This window comes from Strongylocentrotus purpuratus, unplaced genomic scaffold (assembly GCF_000002235.5).
Source record: "Strongylocentrotus purpuratus isolate Spur 01 unplaced genomic scaffold, Spur_5.0 spur5_contig_861, whole genome shotgun sequence".
In the NCBI taxonomy this organism is placed as follows: Eukaryota; Metazoa; Echinodermata; class Echinoidea; order Camarodonta; family Strongylocentrotidae; genus Strongylocentrotus; species Strongylocentrotus purpuratus.
The window spans coordinates 3,318,254-3,340,260 of record NW_022145570.1 but is presented as its reverse complement, the minus strand read 5'-3'; the positions used below and the strand labels follow the sequence as shown (position 1 = coordinate 3,340,260).

The 22,007-nt window shown below is 35.6% G+C and overlaps 1 protein-coding gene across 5 annotated transcripts in view; it reads left to right on the top strand.

The window, feature by feature from the left end:
- Window positions 1-21,681, top strand: part of LOC765167 (delphilin) — a 38,951-nt gene extending 17,270 nt beyond the window's left edge. The window contains exons 12-28 of one of the 5 annotated variants that reach the window (XM_030999318.1): window positions 873-956; window positions 3,199-3,396; window positions 6,401-6,622; window positions 9,209-9,558; window positions 10,452-10,686; window positions 10,833-10,835; window positions 12,098-12,309; window positions 12,918-13,002; window positions 13,475-13,504; window positions 15,660-15,728; window positions 16,155-16,282; window positions 16,607-16,675; window positions 17,169-17,324; window positions 17,975-18,061; window positions 18,511-18,693; window positions 19,392-19,637; window positions 21,103-21,681. In XM_030999318.1, coding sequence (XP_030855178.1) covers window positions 873-956; window positions 3,199-3,396; window positions 6,401-6,622; window positions 9,209-9,558; window positions 10,452-10,686; window positions 10,833-10,835; window positions 12,098-12,309; window positions 12,918-13,002; window positions 13,475-13,504; window positions 15,660-15,728; window positions 16,155-16,282; window positions 16,607-16,675; window positions 17,169-17,324; window positions 17,975-18,061; window positions 18,511-18,693; window positions 19,392-19,637; window positions 21,103-21,138 — 2,393 coding nt within the window. In that variant the 3' untranslated portion in view covers window positions 21,139-21,681. Of the gene's footprint in view, window positions 1-872; window positions 957-3,198; window positions 3,397-6,397; window positions 6,623-9,208; window positions 9,559-10,451; window positions 10,687-10,832; window positions 10,836-12,097; window positions 12,310-12,917; window positions 13,003-13,474; window positions 13,505-15,659; window positions 15,729-16,154; window positions 16,283-16,606; window positions 16,676-17,168; window positions 17,325-17,974; window positions 18,062-18,510; window positions 18,694-19,391; window positions 19,638-21,102 lie in introns of all 5 variants that reach the window. The other 4 variants (XM_030999323.1, XM_030999305.1, XM_030999312.1 and 1 more) reach the window with 4 other exon arrangements.
- Window positions 21,682-22,007: the final 326 nt, after the last annotated feature.

Genomic DNA, 22,007 nt, shown 5'->3' with positions numbered 1-22,007 from the left:
ATTTGGTATCCATATGTATGCAAGTTGGGTTGTAACAATTGACTGATCATTTAACCTATAATGAAAAGCAAACTATTCACAATTTGGCTGTTTAATGTAACTGATTTATGAAAAGAAAGGACAAAGCACTTCAACTAGTGATGAAGATCTATGCAACTATTACTGAGGGACTTGTGAAGTTATTATGGAGAGTACTCATTGTGATGCTTCACAAAGCATCATTATCTAAAGATATCTTTATTAAAAAGAAAAATGCTTTTGAAACAAATAATATGAGAGCTACATTTTCACAAATGGATAAATCATATTGTGCTTGTGATATTGTGGCAGTTCACTTCCATAGTTGGAGGGAAATGGGTATGTACTTGGAGTGTAAAGTTTGGGCTTCTAAGATAAGACTGCCTGTAAACGCCTTTTTTATGAAAGGGAAAACCAGATCATGTAATCAAGTATTGATGAGCTGTGAGAAACGCTAAAAGTTGTTAACTATTTGATTTAATTAATTTGATTTCATACAATACAAGGAAAGCTTTCATCAGCCATACAGTACTGTGAAAGCTACTTTCTTTGACTCAATCAATAAAATGATATCACAAATATGAGGATGGATGCGTGGTTGTATCTCAATCTAAAAGCATACAGAGATGTGTAGCCACTCTAAAAAGCACGTCTTAAGCAGGGCTCTACACTAATTTTTTTTTGGAGGATGTCCTGACTGAAGTGAGAGTCTATATTCATGAGTCCTCTGTAATAACGTTTTTATATTTTAAGACTTTGATTTGGGGCATCAAAGTGTCCAGGATGCCTGTGAGTGTCGCCCTGTCATATGGCTTGTATGATGGATGGTATCAATTATTGTTATCATCTTTTAGATTCCGGTGAGCCGCAGTTGATCAGCAAACGATGGATGGATCCTTCTTACGATGGGAATTACCCACCTGCTATGGTCAGCTCAGGTAAGAGAGTTACCGAATTCATCTAGAATATAATGATATGCAAATTTATGCAGAAATGATACTGACTTTCTGACTAACTGAGAAGCAAAAACACATTGTGCTTCATTAAACTAATCATCAACAAGAAATACCTAACATGAGATTATGCAACTAATTATTTTGTCAATTCTGCTTATATGCAATTTAATTCTTGTGAAAAGTTCCAATCGCCATTGATTATAACATAAGAATCATGACATCTAACTTATTTGTTTTTATTGTGACTTACATATATCTTCCTGTGTTACCCAATGACACAAACCTGTTTTCAAATGTTATCAGTTAAGCTCAGTGGTCTCCTGCATGTAAGTGTGTCCTAAATTATCCCTTTCATAACTTTTCCTTCCAACAATAGATACAATATTATTACAACCATGTGATTTGTAACCCAGCTTCAGTTTAGCGAGAGCAAATATAATTTAGTCCAAAGCGATTTTGTGTTACACCTCCCAAATACCCACCCTCTCTTTGCAATATCGCTATACATGTGCATTGTCTTTAGTCCTTTTATAAACATGCACATTTATCATTTGATTTTGTATATTGGCTAGAATAGAACTAAATAGTATGACAAATATATGTTGCAACACAATAAAATAAACAAAAAAGAATTGAATCAATTTGACCAGAATTTCGTCCTTTTCCCATAAGCCCCGAGGAGACCGCATATTGTATACGTAGCAGGTATTATGACAGGTTTATATAATCAATATAATCTTTTTCTTTTTCTCTTACTTTATGTAGTTTTGTTTGAATCATTACTGTACTCTTATCTTCTTTACTTTGGTTCTAACTCTGAATTTATGGTCACTTCACACCTTACAGTTCAACTACAAACAGATTTGGGAAAGGAATTACCTAGAGATACATGAATAGACTAAAAAAGCAATTGAGATCCTGAATATTCATATGAATACTACATGTATATTCACATATTTTTACACATATTTTTAAATATTGTGTATTGTGAGCATTCAATTTTGTAAGAAAATGGCTAAATCGCCTCCAAATCAGGGATATGTTTGATTATGAATCACAGATGTATCGTACATTAGCAACTTCTCAAATCTGGTTTTACAATTTATTTGGAATGTAAGGTGTTTAGCGGCCATTGAATACACTCTTTTTTTTCTTCTTCATGGATCATGTATGAATTTTACTGATGTTCATTTGTGACTTGGGTTTTATTGATTTGAAACTGTTTCACTTTTTCTTCTCGATATATGGTTATATTGGGATTTTCTCTATTCCGGTTGTGGAACTTGCATGTGACTCTCATTTAACCACTGTACACTCTTTTATTACAAATAATTTATTATTGTATCTTCTGTGATAAGAAATTCAGAAGTATTATTCTTTTTTTAGAACTTGTGATAGCTTATATTCATTTTGTTTATATTCAGTTTTGACATGATTTAACTACATACTTGTTTTACTTACATGTATGTTGTAGTTATCCTATAGATCTACATGTACATAATTTTTAGATTAGTGCATGGGTGCATCCAAATGTATGGACATGTCCTTATGTAACCACCAACATGTTGCAGATGGATGTACGACCAGTGGATTTACATACCGGTAAAGAGTTTTAGAAGTTTGACGATCCTGTGATGACATCCGTACAACTCACATACATTTACAAAATCCTTCTGCTGGGCTTACAATGTAGATTAGTTCATTTTAACACTGAATAGATTACAGTCAAAGCTCTGATTATTGTGGTTAACTAAAAAAAAAAAACTTAATTTCTATACTGGCGAGTTTTACTGTCTCCTTTATGAAAAAATGTATATGTTTTAGAACCTGTGTAGAAAGAGGAGTGTCTGTAGTGGTCATATTTTGTAGTTTACTGCAGTTGACCCGTTAATAAAGGTTTTACAGTACCTGTACATACAGTACATTTAAATGAATTTTTAACTAATAATGAAGCAAACAAATGCATTTGTTCTGTAAAATTCAACTTCCATCAATTACATTATTTTCTGCTCTACATTTATTACAAGCGTAATTTTTAGGCCCCAATTATTATACCCCATATTTTTGCACTTACAATACCTCAAAATGCATGGTGTGATAAAAAGATAGATACAATGCTTATTTCTAACATAACCCTTTTAAAACAAAATACCAGCAAGACTTTTTCACCCCAGCATCCCTCCCAATTTTTGCTTTGCTTCCTCCTCTAACAATGCATGAACAGTTGATGATTACGAGATGCTGAGACAGCGGAGTAGGGGGTCAGTGGATGGTTCGATGATGGGAGACGATAGGGGCACGTTCCCACGGAGGATGCGGCAGCGGCATCGGAGCCAGCCGGACCTCCGCAGGTTCATCGACGAAAATGACGATGACGATTCGGACATATTCCCCATACCGCGGAGAATGGATAGAAGATTTGGTAAAAGACGAATTAATATTTTTCCACATCTTCCTCTTTAATAGTGCCAGCATGTATCATAGAATGCTCAATGATCGTTAATATTTTTGAACCGTTAACATGTATTTGGTCATATACAGTGATATAAGAGTAGGATTTCTTTAGAAGTAGATATACATGTACATATATATATATATATATGTCTGTATTATAATTATAAGCATATAATGATCATTCTCTGCATGTACTGTATCAATGTTTGAATCAAACTTCCTTCTCTACATTTACAATCTCAAGGGACCCTTATAACAACAATAATAAATCTGGATTTATGTAGCGCATAAAACAAAGTATCACCTTAAAGCGCTTTACAGATATTAGTATTTCCTCACTCATAAGATTCATTCATGTACAATGTGTGCACCATCTCCACTCCCTAGGAAGTACTCCTACCGTATAGTCACTATGTTGGCATAATGGCAATTGCTTTACACAAAATATCTACAGGATCGACTTTTTATGTCATCAACATTCAGTATTACAGAGTATACTCTATTAAAGACATAATCATCGCAATATTCATAATGTTATCATAGTTTCACGAAGTAATGAGAAACTAATCCTTCAAAAATATATAACTACATTAAAAAACAATGTAGTATAATGTTCAAGAGGATTTAAGAGGAAAGTAAGTATGATAAATCAAAGATGTAATATCCACAGGGACTTAATTCAGTAGCCAATAAATGTAAATCTTTTCTTATTTCAACAATTCGTTTAGTGTCAGAGCGAACTCGCCATGCCATTTATCTACCTGAGAGTGATATAGGTAACCTCATAAATCATCAATATCTTTTCCTAAATCATGAAATCATCAACATTTTATATTCCTAAATCACTTGTATCTATCCCTACACCATACCCATCATACCCTTGATCATGTACATGTATGTACACATACCCTTTTTGGCTGTCTGTTTCACATTGGTCTCTTTTCTAGAAGGTGTGGTGTATTTATCAACTGACACTATTGTATTGTAAATATTCAGACTTGCATTCGAACCTGTATCAAACCTGCATTCAGACATGTGTTTAAACCTGCATTCATATCTGCATTCACATTAGCGTTCAGAATTGTACTCAAACCTTTGTTTAAATTTCCATTCAGACAAATTCAAAACATGCATTCAACCCTGCATCCACATTTGCATTCAGAATTGTACTCATACCTTTGTTTAAATTTCCATTCAGACGTGCATTCAAACCTGTATTCACTCCTGCATTCAGACTTATGTTTAGTGTACACTTGCATTCAGATTTGCATTCAAATCTGCATTTAAAAGTGACATTTTAGTCAAGACTTCTTTTCAAGGCCATATATATGATGTACATGAATAAAAATACAAAAAAATTCAAGACATTTCAGTCTGAACTACATTAATAAAATCATGCCTGTTACAACTCAAAGCATTAAATTTCATCAGTCTAACGGTATATAAGTGGCTAATATTTCATGCGCAGAGAAACCGTTATGAGGATCACATTCATTGTTATCTCTAATGTTGGTTGTATGTTAAAAGTGATACATGGATATTTCTGCTAGTTTCTTCTAGATTGCATCTTTTTCATGCATGAAAAATGTTTTATGACATGTTCTTGGAAACGCTCTATGATTTAAGCAATAGTTAATTTCATTTCCAGACAGAGAGCATGCTTTGATTTCATCTTGTTCATTTTTCTTTGAATTTCTCCCCCCCCCCCATTTCCATTAAAAAAATCTCCCAAAAGTGTTGTTTCTGTTCATGAAGATTAAATAGTCGGGATCAATTTTGGTATTCTATATTCAGAATATTGGCTCATACTAAGCTGTCAATATTTACTTATGAAGAGATAATTAAAGAACAAATTTTGTATACTATGATCGAAATTTACTTCTTGGTTCATTCATTAATGCACTTATGGGTATTGAAGTTTCATGTAAGTCCTACTTGATTTTTAAATTTTTTCTTTTATGCTCTTCATGTAAAGTACTTGTATTTGGACTGCAGTGTATGAAAACGATGTACAATTATTAAATACAGTATAGGCTAACACATGTCATTTCCATTAAATGAGAACAATTTCAAAAGAAAACATTTCTTTGATAGAATTGCGATAGAAAGATGTAATGTTATTTGCATACCCTTCACTGTACATGTATGAGATGGAATACTAAATTATTTAATTAGCTTGGGAATCTATTTCATCCTGTCATGAATCTCAGGCTGTACCTCTATATCTTTATACACGTTGTGTACAGTGTATGCTCTGTGGCATGGTATTCTTCTTGAAACTTCTTGCTTACTGTAATCTCAAATCCCGCCTTTCTATATTCAAATGCTACATAACTGTAAGGTGTATATACATTGGTGATTATCCCTCATGTATGAGGCCTGGTGCATATGCATTTGACTTGATTTAATACAAACTTTTTGATGTAACAGGTTATCAAAGTACATTGTAGTGTATACATTTACATGTCCAGACTCCAAAGTATATAAATTGTTTGATATAATTTTGTAAGTACAGGTACATTTGCATGTATTTCTTATATCTTTTCCAATAGGCCTATATTCACTTAGCTTTTAATTGATTTTAACATGTACAGTATAAATGAAATCTGTCTGTGCAATTTTATTTTAAAATACTTAAATGTAGTAACCATTCTAAAGTGTAGGTCATGTGTCCCTCTGTTGAAACTTGTTTTAAGTTTGTTGTTTTACACTGATTAATAGTAAAGAACACTTCATGTGTGTAATCGTTTTTAGACTCTAACTGAAATATGATAGATACATGTGACACTTCAATGTTAATTCAAATACATAAGCACTTGTCTAATTTAATTCTAGATTTCTTTCTCGGACTATATTAACAGATAGTCTGCTTGAAATATCCCCCCCCCCCCTCCCCCGCTAACAAGTTGCATGACATTTTGCTTACTTACACCCTGCATTTCCCTCCCTCAATCTCTAACCTCACCCAGAAGATTTTGATGATGACGACGATCTGGTGCCGGATGAGCGCTTGTTTTATCCTCGCAACAGATCCTCTTCTCACCAACAGCGCCCTCTAGGGGAACAGTTCAACACCTTTCACTCCCTCCCCTCCGGCCGTAGACGATCCCAGCTCTCTCAGGAGACTTTTTTATCTAATGCGGGGGGCTTTGAGCACAGGGAAATGGGTTCATTCGTGAGGAACCCATTGGCAGGTTAGTTGTGTTTGTTTTCTTATACAAAGGGTTTTGAGTATAAGTTTAGTAAATAAGAGTGATGGGAACCGTTACCCGATACAGTATATATAAGTGATTTTAGTTATCTTACGCAATAGGTTTTAAGTATAGAGGGAAATGGGTTCATTCATGAGGAACCCATTGGCAGGTTAGTTGTATTTGTTTTCTTATATGAAGGGTTTTGAGTATAAGTATAGTAAATAGGAGTAAGTAAGGGGAACCGTTACCTGATACAGTACATTTAAGTGATTTCAGTTATCTTGTGTTCATTCATGGTTCATTCATGAGGAACCCATTGGCAGGTTAGTTGTATTTGTTTTCTTATATGAAGGGTTTTGAGTATAAGTATAGTAAATAGGAGTAAGTAAGGGGAACCGTTACCTGATACAGTACATTTAAGTGATTTCAGTTATCTTGTGCAATAGCTTTAAATATAGAGGGAAATGGATTTATTAATGAGGAATCCATTAGTAGGTTTGTTGTATTTACTTTCTTATATAAAGGGTTTTTAGTAATGGTATAAGGTTTGAAAGTAAGGGTAACCATTACCTGATACAGTACATATAAGTGATTTTAGTTATCATAAATGTATGTAATAGGTTTTAAGTATAGAGGGAAATGGGTTTATTCATGAGGAACCCATTGGTAGGTTAGTTGTATTTGTTTTCTTATACGTAGGGTTTTTAGTACTGGTATAAGGTTAGTAAGGGAAACCAAATGATACAGTACATACACGTACATGTATAAAGGGATGTTAGTTCTCTTAAAATGCAAACATGGTTTATTATAGAGGGATCCCATTGGCAGGTTTGTGGTACTTGTTTTTTGTACGAGGGGTTTTTAAGTACTGGTACAAATTTAAGTAATAGAAATGTTAGCTGGTAAGTTAGATTACATAGATGGATCTTATGCATAAGATTTTTTTTAAAGAAAATGGTTTCAATTGTCAGGAATCCATCGGCAGATTAATGATTTTAAGTTTCTTATACTTGTACAAGGATTTTTTAGTATGGGTGTAGGGTTGATCCACTTATATTTAACTAAGAGGAATCTTTTAGTGATCTCTTTATCTTATGCATCAAGTTTTTCTAGGGGAAGGAAATGGGTTATATAAAGAAAGAAGGTTTCATTTTATCAGAAAAGTTTTTGAAGTGTAATGGTACAGTCTTTATTTTCTTATATGCACATTATATGTCTATTAACCTTGAAGGCAAGGGCACGGATATATGTACATAATCAGATTTTAAAATGTAGATTGAAGCATTTTGATGTGCCGAATTTGCTTCATTTGGAGAATTTTTGTGAAATTATTAATATAGCAATAATTGACATATGAAATAATGTTTATTTTGTCTGATTGAATACTTTTAATAAACTCATGGAATATTGAGATGTTTTAGAATTGAAAAGTTCGTTCATCATTATCCTGTTTTACCAAAGTGGAATATATTGTTTTAAAACTGAAGTATATGTCAGTTATATATAATTGCATTGACTTATACAATTGACTTGGTTGTTTCTTTCATTTTGCTTGTCAACTGAGTTACACAGTTTGTATTACACTAATTGCATGCCGCATTGCATTTCCCCTACCACATTCCAAGATATATTCTTATGTTGCATTTCAAATTACATATATAATTATAATTCATTTTCAAAAAGTGTGTATCATGAAGTTTGCATTCATCATATATAGTTTCAAATATCACTCATTTATTCATGCAGTGACAGTAGTGAATATGAATTCACCTATTTTTTTCTTTGCCTTTATTGGGAAAGTTTAGCACTTGTTCATCATTTTTCATATCCAGTGTGACATGTGATATATGCAGTATTGTATAAGAATGGCACTTCTTGTGTAGCACTTTGAATATATCTGTGTATTCATGGCTTTATTGTAATTTGCACTGGCTTATTATACAGATATTGACTAGTAGGGTGTGTAATGTAACAATTTTGGACCGATGAAGGGGGTTACGGTACATTTCTTCCTGTAATAATAATCAAAAGGGAAAATATAACTCCCTTGCGGTCCATTAAAAGTATATTACACCCCATCCAGTTATTTATGTCAGATAGCCTTGATTAGAACTTGTTATAAAGTTCAGGGTAATTGTGATTTTATGCCTTTTTTTTCTCGAGCAGCTAGGCTGGCGAAAAAAATGTATGAGGCTAAGGACATTTCAAACAATGGGTACGCGCTTGTGCGCTCAGGGTTGCCTGGATACGGGAATACAAAAAAAATATATAATAAATTGACCGGTTGGTCAATTTAACCATTGATAAATGACAGGGCGTGAAATATGCTAATTACAATCCTCACAATGGATATCACATGATGAGCTCTGGACCAATCACGCCTTTATATCTGCAAGAGCAACCTAATATTTTGATATAATATATTGCATATTCTTACTACATCAAGAATTTGTTTTTGTAATTCAATCCCGAGTGGCAGTGTGATAATTGAAAATGTACTGCATGTAGCTATCTCATTGCTGTTCGATTATCACTACCTCTGTTTCTTGTTGTAACCTGCGCATGACTCTTTATCATCCGCCCTAGTTGTTGCTGACCTCGTGTCAGACGAAGAGGGCGCGGCCGCGTCCATTCGCAGCAGCCAATCCCGGTCAAGATCCGTGCCAAGGTCCTCCAGGTCAACCCAACAAAATGGCCACCGCACTCCACACAACGAGAGTGTCAACAACAACAATAATTCACGAAACAACGGGAAGTCTTCCCCGCCCATGTCCACATCCGGTGGCGGCTTCGCCTATTCCACTCCGCTGACCAACCGGAGGGGGTCAGACGAGATAGGGAGCTTGGATGCTTACCAGGACGGCAGGCAGCGCTCCCACTCCAGAAATCGGCAGCATCATCAACAAGACAATAACTGGTCCTTTCCAGATGTGCAGGTAAAATTAGAGAACCTTGGGTAGCGAGGGGTAAGAATAGGAGAGGAGGAAAGGAGCAAAATGGGATTGGTGAGATCTGCAGGGGGGAGGGAGGGGTAATTATTCAACTTTTAGAACAAAAACAAGTGCCTAATTGTATGTTTTCATGAGTCAAGGGCTGTTTAAGGATTGCATTTTCCAGTCTAATGATGCAAGATCCCAAACTAATGTACTGTATACTTCAAACATGCTGCAAGCTTAATTGTACATGTACTGTATGTGAATCAATCCAGGGAATTTCAAAACCATCTACCATTTCCTCTTTAAACCCTCCCGGGTCATTCAATTTATAGACTTGTATTCATATTCATATTCAGATTTGATGAGACAAAATTTACCAAAGTTCCATTCTCACAATTGTTTTCTGGATTCAAACACAACAAAGTTATTCAGTTTAGTCTATCTTCATTGATTATTACCACTATTGAATGTTATGAATAACTGAATAACGATTAAATTCTAAAACCCAAGGAAACAAAAGAAGCCATAAAAAACAAGAATCATTATTATGTGTGACTATTATTTTGACATCACCAAAATGTATCAATGTTTTGTATCATATTTCTGTTCTTCGTAAACTTTATCTAAGCCTTTATTTTACATGTGAGCGAACCAACTATCCATGTTGAATGTTTCAAGTGCAATCATAATCACTTCCTGAGTATTCAGAAAGTATTGTATTCCTGTATTTATTATTTATTTAGTTGAGATCTGCTGCATTGGAAGGCTTAGTATTCATCCTTATTGAAAGGAAATGCATTTTTAATGCACTTTGATAAATGGGCACGTTCATGTACATATATATATTACGATTTGCATGGGATCTTTAATATCTACCTTTCTTTGTGTTTCAGACAATACCGAATTCCAGCCCTGGTGAACGCAACCACTCAAACCGCAGTTCCATAAGCCACGCCCCCAGCCCGCCCCTCTCAGAGAAGAGCATCCAGGAGCGTATGGATGAGCTGATAAGAAGCACCCATGAGAGTCAGCCACGCCCTGTCCCGCCCCCTGTCATGCCCCTCCCCCAGGAAGAACACAATGGATCGCTGGAGTCTACCATGATCAATGGCGATGATGAGGAAGAAGGTTTGTGGATAGAGGGATAGATTGATGGTTATACATAGATGGAAGGATAGAGAGATAGTGAAAGATTGATGTAAAGAGGAAAATTGAAGTATTCAGGTAGAGTAGATTCATTGAGTCTACCATGATCAATGGTGATGATGAAGAAGAAGGTTTGTGGATAGAGGGATAGCTCGATGGATAGAAAGAAGAATTTTAAGATAGTGGAACATATAAGTGTAAAATAGGCTCTCTAAATTAGATTCAGTCAGTCTACAATGTACAGTGAGGAGGATGCTACCACTGAAACAGAGTTGTGGTATAACGGATGGATGGAAGGAAGGAAAGAAAGATAGGTCTTCAGGGATTAATGGTGTAAGGTGACACTGATTATAACAGTTTACAGACAGAAGAACAGATGGAGAGATGATGTAGGATGAAAAATAATTTGAGAGAGAAAAGTAAAAGGGGTAGCCAAATAAATATGTTGCTACTACAATCAATAGCGATAAGGGTTTCTTGATAGAGGGGTAGATAGAGAGGTAATCAAATATTGAATTATAGAAAACAATAGAAGGAACTGAATTTCATTAATTATGATATAATTAGTGCTTCTGCATTAACAATTTTATCATTTACATGTACATGTATTTTTTTTCAATCCCATTATTTACAACCTTTTTCTCTGCTGCTCATTGATTCATATACTAAGGCTTTATTTGACTAACAATAGTTAAATCAACAGTACGTGTACCCAAAGAGACCTGCATCATGTACTTGTTTTACTAACATGTTTGCTATAATCAGCCTGAAGCTTAAAATACTCTGCATGACTAAACATCAAAATGTATTTCATAAGTGGCTATTAAACGTATATGTATCTCATGGACTGTGAGATCACAAAGAAAATCTAGCTTTCATGTCAGATTTTTAGTAGGAATATATATGTATTTGTTTAAATCCCAGTACTGTATCTTGATTATCTGAATGCATTGATTTTTTTTTCATGGAGTTTGAATATTGCAAATCTGAAATATCCTCATAAGTTGTTATAAGTAGCTCTATGATTGGATAATTTAAAGATTCATACATGTATGTCTAAAGTGACAATATTAAACATAATGTAGTATGTCGATTTATGCATACAAAAAATGTTCAGATTAAAAAAAAATCAAAATTCTTTTTCAACTTATGAAACTTTATCTGTTTAACCTGTCCAATACAAAGCCAAAGAGAAGTCTTGAGTTAATCCATTGGCTGTGTACATTTACGTCAAATGAGGATCAAACTAGCCCTGCTGATTTAGTGATACATTTTCAAACCATTGAACCCTCAAGTTATCATAGCCTGAAACGAATGTTATTTTGCAACTGATGTCTCATTAAAAAAAAGTTGTTATGCTTTGTTAACTTCCTTCTCTTTTTTCCTCGTGCAGTTGGCTCATCCTCACATGGAAGCATGGAAGGCCAATACCCCATCTCCATGGTACCTCCGCCCCCACCCCCACCACCCCCTCCCCCCGTCCCTCCTCCTCCCCCTCCCATACCGGGGGAGATGAATAACAACTGGTCGAGTGAAGCCAAGATGTCCGTCAAGAGGCTCAATTGGGAGAAGCTGCAGGATACAGAGAACACCGTCTGGAGCGGGGTGAGTCGAGGTTTTATATTTCATCTAAAGAACTATGGATAATGTTCGACATTTTTAAGTGGTACAGTCAAACCTGTCTATAGCGACCACCCAGGAGAAATACAAAAAGTGGCCTTTGTAGACAGGTTTCTTTAGTACATGTTTCAGTGAGAAACCATTTTCAACGGAAACAAAAAATGTGGTCTTTGTAGACAGGTGGTCACTAAAGCAGGTTGGACTGTACTAGCATCATGTACTTTTATTGGTTACTTACAAATGAAAAGGCGCTGTTTACTGATAATAATAATGATATTACATATCTTTAATAAAGTGCACATATCCATCATGCAAGGTGCTCCAATAATACCCTGGTTCTGCTACACTACCAATTTTGGTGCTCCCACCATTGAAGGAATTCCTTACCACTGGATGGAGAGTTGCAAATGTAGATTAATGTCTAGCCAAAGGGCATTCGTGCTGCAGCACTACGTAACAACAGTTTAAATGATTAGCTAAATTCTCTGTCTCTTATGCTTTGTCCTTCCCTCTCCATTTTGACCCTCTTTCTCTCATCTTGTATGTCTCTGATTGACTCTTCATGTACATGTATATCTGTCATACTTACACAGCTTGGTGACGAGGTGGGCTACTTTGATGATGTCATCAAGCACCTTGAGCTCGAGGAAAAGTTCAGTACAGTCAGCAAGGGCAAAGGTCAGAGTTCATTCATATTTTCATTCTTTATGGAACCATAACATTTATTTTCCTTCACAGATTTAAAGTCATGTTAGGAATCAAAGAATGTTCATGAAAATATGAATGAAGTCTTGTTCATCCAGAATAGCATTAGTTCCTGTATTGTATTAACACAGAGTGAACTTCGTTCTGGTATTTAACAGATAGTACTGTTTGATCTGTAGTGAGTTCTGATTCAGAATGGAGAATTCCTTGATAACATTCAAATCCTTCAGGTGCTACAAGTGACTGAGACTTTGTGCATTTTTCTCAAAAAATGAACAGAAGTCATTAAGGATTCTAATTTTATGATTTCTTGATACATGTTTGTGTACATGTACAGCTGTATCAATTTACCAAAATTACTATCTATTGCATTAGCGATGTTTTACTTAAAGAGAAGTGTATTATGTTTATTTATTTTTTTAATCATAACTCGGTTCTTTCACAGATGGAAAACCTGGAAAAGGAGGTAAGCTAGGTCAGAATATATGATGTGATATAACTTGTTGTTGTTAGAGAAATTGCACTTCACAGATGTTGGCATATTTCATATTTGTTTTAGCAGAATCGCTGTTTTGTCCCGTCACTGTGTTTATGATGCTGATTTCATGTGGCCACTGCAGGAATATGTAGAATTTCATTCATCAATGCATTTCACCTCACTTTGTACTTGTCGTTTCTAAATTGTTCCCTGAAATGTTTTTTGCAGTCTTAAATTCATCACAAATATTTTTGTATGAAGTTGTGTTTTTTTGTATAGGAGTGGATTTATTTTTATTAAATTTTGCTACAGAAGGCAGTAACATGATGGAGGTTAAAATGAATTCTAAGATTTTGACTATCACTTTTTATTTGGGGTGGGGCAGGGGGTTAGGTAAAGGAGATATGACAGTTATAAAGTTGTTTCATATAAGCCAAATTAAGTAGTTTAGTAAAAAAAAAAAAAAAATCAATTCAAAAGACCCATTCATACTTCATGTTTTATCACAGTATACCCCCAACACTTTTAACAGTATGTAGAGCTGGTTTTGTGTTTGATTAGGGATCTAGGCATTTTTTTAATTGATGTCTTTTATATGTGTGATATACATGCACAGTATAGGTAAGGTACATGTATATGTGTTTATGTGCAATTTGGGTTATTTCAGCTGAAAATTAGTCGGCTCATTCTCATGTAGTTTGCTAAATGTGTCTTTAAATGAGTTCACATAATGATAACAAAGTCCAGGGAACTGAAAATTAGGCAATCAAATTATGATGTCCTCCCAAAGAAGCTGCTGCATAGGTTTGAAAAAGGTCCATATTATACATCACAAATCATTAAATTTGCATCTTTTACATTTCCATGTCTTCCTAATTTCATATCACATGTAAGTTATGTATTTATTACAATGGCAGTCGGTGGATTAATTCACTTTCAATCTTCTCATCAATCTAATAAATTATTTACCTGTTGTACGCTGGATGCCATACATGTACATCTATGCAAAACACAGGCAGGTGCGGCAGTGAATTAACTGTAAGGGATTGTTGAAATTTGGAAGTAAAATCAGATTAACACACTATGAATATGACTGACAAAGAGCGGCGGACAAAATATACAGTTCCTCAGGTAGATAAAGGAACATCCCTTCACTGCTATTATGTAAAAAGGTGAATATGCATGTGATACCTGTTCTACACATTTTTATATAATAGCAGTGAAGGAATGTCCTTTATCTACCTGAGGAACTGTATATTTTGTCCGCTTTCTTTGTCAGTCATATTCATAGTGACAATGCTTACATTTATTTTTATGGATCTTTTTTTTTTTTTGGGGGGGGGGGGTGTATCACATTTGTGTAATTATTTCTTTAGCTTCAAAAGTGCAACAAGATCAATGTACAATGTTTCTCCAAAAAAATAGAGCTGTGGCTTTATGTTTGCATTTAGCTACAATTAGGCGCCAAGTCTCAGATTAACATGTAACTATTATGCTCTCATAACAAAAAAAGGACAACTTTCAGCTTAAATATAAAATATGTATTTATATCACTGCATGTTTTGTCATAAGAATATCCTTTATTTGATATAAGGACCTTTGGAAAATCTTAATCTTATGAAAGTGACTTTACTTTAAATATAATACATGGGAAAGAGGATCAAAATCTTACTTCCATGAACATACCGAGTGGCTCTATATTTTTGTTTATAATCTACAACTTAATACTTGCCTCTCACAATTTTCATGAATTTACTCTTTAATATGATAAATTTACTCATGCATGTTTAATTATTTGACATACAAGTAGAAATAAGGTCACCAAGATTTAGCTAGATCACTAAAATAAAAACCAATTTCCACCTGTCCAAAAACTGTTGTCAAAAAAACTAAAATCTAAAAATTAGGAAAAAAATGCTCCTGCTGTCATAATGCACTGTCGATCATCTTAGTGTTTTTATGACACTTTAGAGCAAATCATTTCCTGTTTAAATTAATCATCAATCTACTGTATGCCTGTGTTAGGCAACAACAAATATTTTGTGATTGCTGTTGTTGGCATTGAGCATCAGATGTGCTGTAAATGTAAGGAGAGAAAAGTCTGTCACTCTCTTGGGTTAATGATCTAACTTTTTTTCTTTTTTCCATGCAGGCTTGTCCACCCCCAGAGACAGGAAGAACCAGATATTTGTAATCAACCACAAGAAAGCCCACAACACAGGTAAGATTAAAGCCTATGTAGAGTTCTAATTGAGCCCCCCTCCCCCTCCCCTCCCTTCCCCTCCCCTGTACATGTGTATGTGTATGATATAATACTTGTATGAATCTTGCTTTTATAATTGTTCTTCCGTGTGCACCCCCTCCCCATTATGATTTTCTACCCCCTTTGAATCTTAGACCTAAATGCCCCTGACAAATTTTGTATTGTTTTTCTTTTGTTTTGCTGTTGCTCATCAGTGAGTTTTGTAGCACATTATTTCGTAAAGAGGTATGTAGCTCTAACTTTTAAAAAAAAAGGGGGAAAAAAAGAATAGTGTGCCCCTTATTGTTGTTTTTTTCCAACCTGTATCCACCTCTGAATTTGAGTATATGTATAGTATATGAGTACATGTATTATTACTATGTGTTTTCTCTTTCGTTTGTGTAGCCATCTTGCTTGGTCACCTACGGACACCTGTCGAAGAGCTAAAGAAAGATATTCTTACCATGCAATGTAGACGACTCTCTGTAGCTCACATCCAACAGCTTGCTCAGTATGCCCCTGACACTGATGAGGTAAGTGTGTATTCTATTCAAATAGTGTAAAAACAGTCTAATATCGCCTTGAGGTCACCTGCAATAAACAGGCATGATAATTACCCGATTTAAAAAATCCAAAAAAAATCCCCATTTTTTTTTTCTTCCAGATTTTACCCCTATTTTCCTGATTTTCCCCTTATTTTTACCTATTATTCCCTATTTTTTTTCTCAAAAGGCCGGGAATGTTGTTAAATGCCATTTTTTTCCTCCTGAATCCTTTTTTTACTCAATGGGGTAGCTTGGTAGCTTCAATTATCCTAGTTCACCGAAATGTTAATCAAATTACATTTTCATTTTCAGGTTGACAGCTTAGCACGTTACGCTGGCCAGACATCACAGCTCAGTGAACCGGACAAATTTGCATTTGAGGTAAGACACATTCATTTTTTTAAGCTGCATATGCATATTGTCCAGACTGATGACATGATGTTACATGTCCATGTATGAAGTTGTGTTTTTCCCAATTTAAAAACTGTTCTCCGAGTGGTATAAATTGTCGCGGGGTAGTTGTCCTAGGGGGTAGGTGTCCGGATACGAAATGTATCATTAGAAAATAATTAACAATCTCATTCATTCAGATTATGATTTACTGGTATTACAAGATTAAAACAAATGACTCATGAGATGTTTCTGCCTCTTTATCCATCACAGTTGTTTTTACATTCCATTTTAAGAAGTAAATGACTGTATTTTTAGACTGAGCAACTTTGCACAGAACTTCACTTTGTATTGATGCATTTGATACTTCAATACCAATTTATCCTTAAACTGTTTTACTTAAAATAAAAATACATCTGCATTATATATTTAGGAAGGGCTCCACAGTGATCATTCTTTCTCTTCTCTCTCATTTTGTCTGCAGATAAGTCGAGTGCCAGGCTTCAAGCTTCGTCTCAGAGCGCTGATGTTGAAAGCTGGATTTCATGAGAAGGTGGATGAGTTGGTGGGTTATCTCAACATGATACAGCAAGCCTCCTCAGAGCTCAGACAAAGCCAAAAACTAGCCAAAGCTCTTGAAGTAAGTTGTATGTAATGATGAACAATTATTGTTTTAATAATGAAGGCATGAACCCTCTGTTACATATTGTCCATGGATCACATGTTTTTATGTTTTAGTTACAGTATATTAATTGATTCATATAGTGAACATACGCTGTGTGTACTGAAATGTGTGAATTGATTCCTTCAAATGACTTTGACAATGATCATACACATATGTATATTCATATTGAAGAAACACAACAACAAAAGCTAAAACAATCTTTTTTAAGCAGTATATGTTTTCTTATCAATATCATAGTCCATATGCCTAGTATGTTGATACCTGGACCCCATCATATAAAATAGTTGATATCAATTGCAATTATGTACATACATGTAAGAGTTAGGAGACTGCAAACTTGCGATTGATTTGGATTGATCGCAATTCTTTATAAGACAGGGCCCGGGTTTACATGCTGAGAGTGATTATTTTAGTTAGTCATAGTTTATTTGAAAAATATAGATTACCTTTTGCACATTTGATAGCAAAATTATACAATGTGGTTTTAAAAGATGTCTCAAAATGATCGTATGTTAGTTACTACAGTACTGTGCCATTCATAACATTGCTTCTAAGTGTCACCATACATGTACATTAAATAACATGTGTGTTATTGTTCCTTCCAGCTTGTTCTTGCCATGGGCAACTACATGAACCAGGGCAACCAGAGGGTTGCTGGGGCAACAGGATTCAAGATCAGCTTCCTAAATGAGGTAAGGAGTGATCATCAAGATTGTTTCCTCTCTTTCGAGGGTACCATCCATGCTCCAGAGGGTTGTTTAACACTTACTTAGGGATAGGGGTTCAAGAATTGGGGTTAAGGGTCAGGGTTAGGGTTACGTTAAGGCTTAGGGGTATCTTAAGGGTTGAGCTTCTTGGGTCATGTTATTTGGAAGAATGGTTTGTAAAATCTTACACTGACTGGAGGAATCAAGGGCAGGAGGATTCTGTGGATGAGTAGCTTAAGGAATGGGATTTCTGAAAGTGGAATTGATTTCGGGGAGAATGAATTACTTCATAGAATATGGGACAGAGAGTTGTGGCATTCCATGGAAGAAGAAGAAGGATTGATATTAATTGTGTGGTGGGGTATTCTTCAATTGTTTCCCAACTTGTACAATCTACGAATTCATTCATCCTCTTGTTCTTTTTGCAATTTTAGTTGGACACAACAAAAACGTCAGACAACAAAGCCACATTCCTCCATGTAGTGGCCAAGGCCGTCCACTCCAACGTTCCTGAAGTGATCAACTTCCGAGATGAGATTCCATCGGTGCCGAAAGCTGTTAAGATGTCTCTCAAGGCAGTCAAGGATGAGCTTACTCAGCTTACGGACCAACTCAATGTAAGATGAATTGAAATATTTGATGATGATGATGATGAGAATAATACAGGTATAGGAGATTACAACTACATGTATTATGATAATGATAATAGATAATAACTATGGGTTCTTGCATAGCATGTCTGTCAGACATGCCACTTCTGTGCCTCTAAAACTTTATTTCTTCTTTGGCACGTGAGCTCTCTACTGTAGCGTTTTTAAGGAATGTCTTCTTGCCAGGTACCCAGAAATTAATCATGGGTGGTGAGTGGCAATTGTAGATTAATATCTTGCCTATGGACATTAGTGCATTGCAGCAATGTGATTTCACAGGGCAGTAGCAAATTGGCAATGACAATGGCTACCTGTAATGGCGATCCTTCCAGCTTCCAATTCTCTTATAAGGTGAACAGTGGCATATGTAGATAGATTTCAAAACATCTCTGAGCCGTTTTGCATACCTGGGAGGTGTTTCACAAAGCCTTTTTTCATGACAAATGACAAAAATCAGTGACGAATCTGCTGACAACCAATCAGAAGCAAGGATTTCCGTAGCTTATAACAAAAACTGTAATTCGTCACTGATGACAAGTTTTGTGAAATACCCCCTGGTCTTCATATACTGGTTTGGATGTACATGTGTCATTACAACAGATGACTGGTTGATAGATTTATAAATTCTGACACACTTTCACCCTCATTTCCCTTTGATCATTCAGGACATGGATCGTGAGGTGGAGCGTTTCAACCAGGAGGAGATCATCATCGACGAGGATGACCGTTTCTCTGAGGTCATGGCCGTCTTCCTCAAGGAGGCTTCAGAGCACCTCTCCAGGATCCATGAGCAGTACGCTCTCTGCTGTGACGACTTCTACAAGACGGCTCAGTTCTTTGGGGAGGACCCTCGCAGCATGGAGAGCGCAACCTTCTTCAGCATCTTCTCCCTCTTCATCACCAAGTTTGCAGTAAGTTCAGTCATCGAACATTTTTCTGAATCATTTTAGATATGATTGATTGATTATACAGTCAAACCTGTCTATAGCAACCACCCAAGGGAAACACAAAAAGTGGTCTTTGTAGACAGATGACCTTTGTATACAGGTGGCCTTTGTAGACAGGTTCCTTTAGTACATATTTCAATGAGAAACCATTTTAAAGGGAAACAAAAAATGTGGTCCTTGTAGACAGGTGGTCTTTGTAGACAGGTGGCCACTAAAGCAGGTTTGACTGTATTTAAAAAGAGATTTACAAATAATTTCTTTACATTTAGAAAAAAATTGTACAGAAACATACATTTCTAATGTACTGAAAAGAATACATGTGGTAAATGAATCGGACCAGAAAAATTGCATACTGTTTAATATGTACTTGGTACAGAGAAAGATCTATAAAGGGCAGGAAGGCTATTTTTATGCCTCCGTTACGAAGTAGCCGGAGGCATTATGTTTTCGGGTTGTCCGTCCGTCCGTCCGTACGCACGTACCGTTCTTGTGATCGCGTTATCTGAAGAACCGATTGATGGATTCCTGCCAAACTTTGGTCATGTATGTATCTTGCAGAGCCAATGAACTGATTAGATTTTGGGGTCATGAGGTTAAAGGTCAAAGGTCACAGGGCTCATTATGTATGCATAAACAGCTTGTGATCGCGTTATCTCAAGAACCGATTGATGGATTGCTGCCAAACTTAGGTCATGTATGTTACTTGCAGAGCCGATGAACTGATTAGATTTAGGGGTCATGAGGTCAAAGGTCAAAGGCCACAGCAAACATTATGTATGCAAAAACAGCTTGTGATCGCGTTATCTCAAGAACCGATTGATGGATTCCTGCCAAAATTAGGTCATGTATGTTACTTGCAGAGCCAATGAACTGAGTAGATTCTTGGTTCATAAGGTCAAAGGTCAAAGATCATGGGCTCATTATGTATGCAAAAATAGCTTGTGAACGCATTCTCATTAGAACTGACAGATGGATTACTATTTAACTCAGGACATCTTGCAGAGCCAATGAACTGAGTAGATTTTAGGGTCATTAGTTCAAATATCAAAGGGTCATATATGTATATGAGAAATTGCTTGTAATCACGATATTCTGAGAACCTGTCAATGGATTACAATTGAACTTGAATTCAAAAAATTTCTTCTGTTTTGGATTGTAAAATTGCTCTATGACGGAGGCATCATTTTCGACTGCGCGCAGTCGAATTCCATCTAGTTTTTTTCAATTTTACTATTTCCATGAGGCTTTCAATGAACATTGAATGACCCTTCTAACAATATTTTGAATTAGTAAGAAAATGTGCAAGGTACAATGTACCACTATAATACTATTTGAAACAGTGAGTTGCATATTCATTATGTAATGTATAAGATTCTTAATGGTTCTTGATTTTATAATGAGGATTTGTATTGATTTAATTGATTTACAGAAAGCTCATGCGGACAACATGCAGAGGCCGTCATGACAACGAAACATATCTGCCATCAGCAAGTTACATGTACAAGTACCAACGTCAACATGATCCATGGAAATACAGGCTGCAGAGTAACTATTCAAATCCAGTATTTCAGTTCACAGACATGTATACCACATTGGGGAGGATTCTTCCCAAGTGGGTTGTTGTGTTGAAGTTTTGCATTCGTGTGTTACAAATTATTGTATGCCAGTAGCCGGCACATAAGTGTTTGGTTGTTGCTATGTCAGTAGTCATATGAAGCAAGCTATTCCAGCTATTACTTGAAATGTCAACATTAGAGATGCATACATTAATTTTGCCATGTCAGACAAGCCTCATGCAAGCTGAAGCACGTCAACAACAACCATTGTGTAGAGGTGTGCTTGTAATTTGAAATTACATGTATACATTAATGTATAGCTGGTCTATTCTTGAAAGACAAATTTGTGTGCTTAACGCCCGTCTGTACTAGTTTGGCCAGGGGGGATTAGACCTCCCTGCAAGGTCACTGACAGGTGGTTATCTCATCAAATACGCTCTCAATTAACATAAGAAAAAGTGGATCATGGGGGACCAACTGGCAACGATTAGGCATTGTTTGCTATATAGAGGGCGCAAGTACTAGCTATAAGAAGTACAGTGGGGCTTTAAAAGTAGAGATACATGGAATGCTCTTCATCACAACAGTCATACAACATGAAGCTACGATGTTGATAAAGACTTTTACATGTACAAATCATTGACATAAATTTATGGTTTTGCATCGTACATACAGGCCATTCAGATTTTTATTATGAAGCATACATTTTAAGTGTTTGGAAGGCTTTTGAGAAATAATGTTGCCTGTGTGTGTCTTGTTTCTTGAGCAATATTGTATA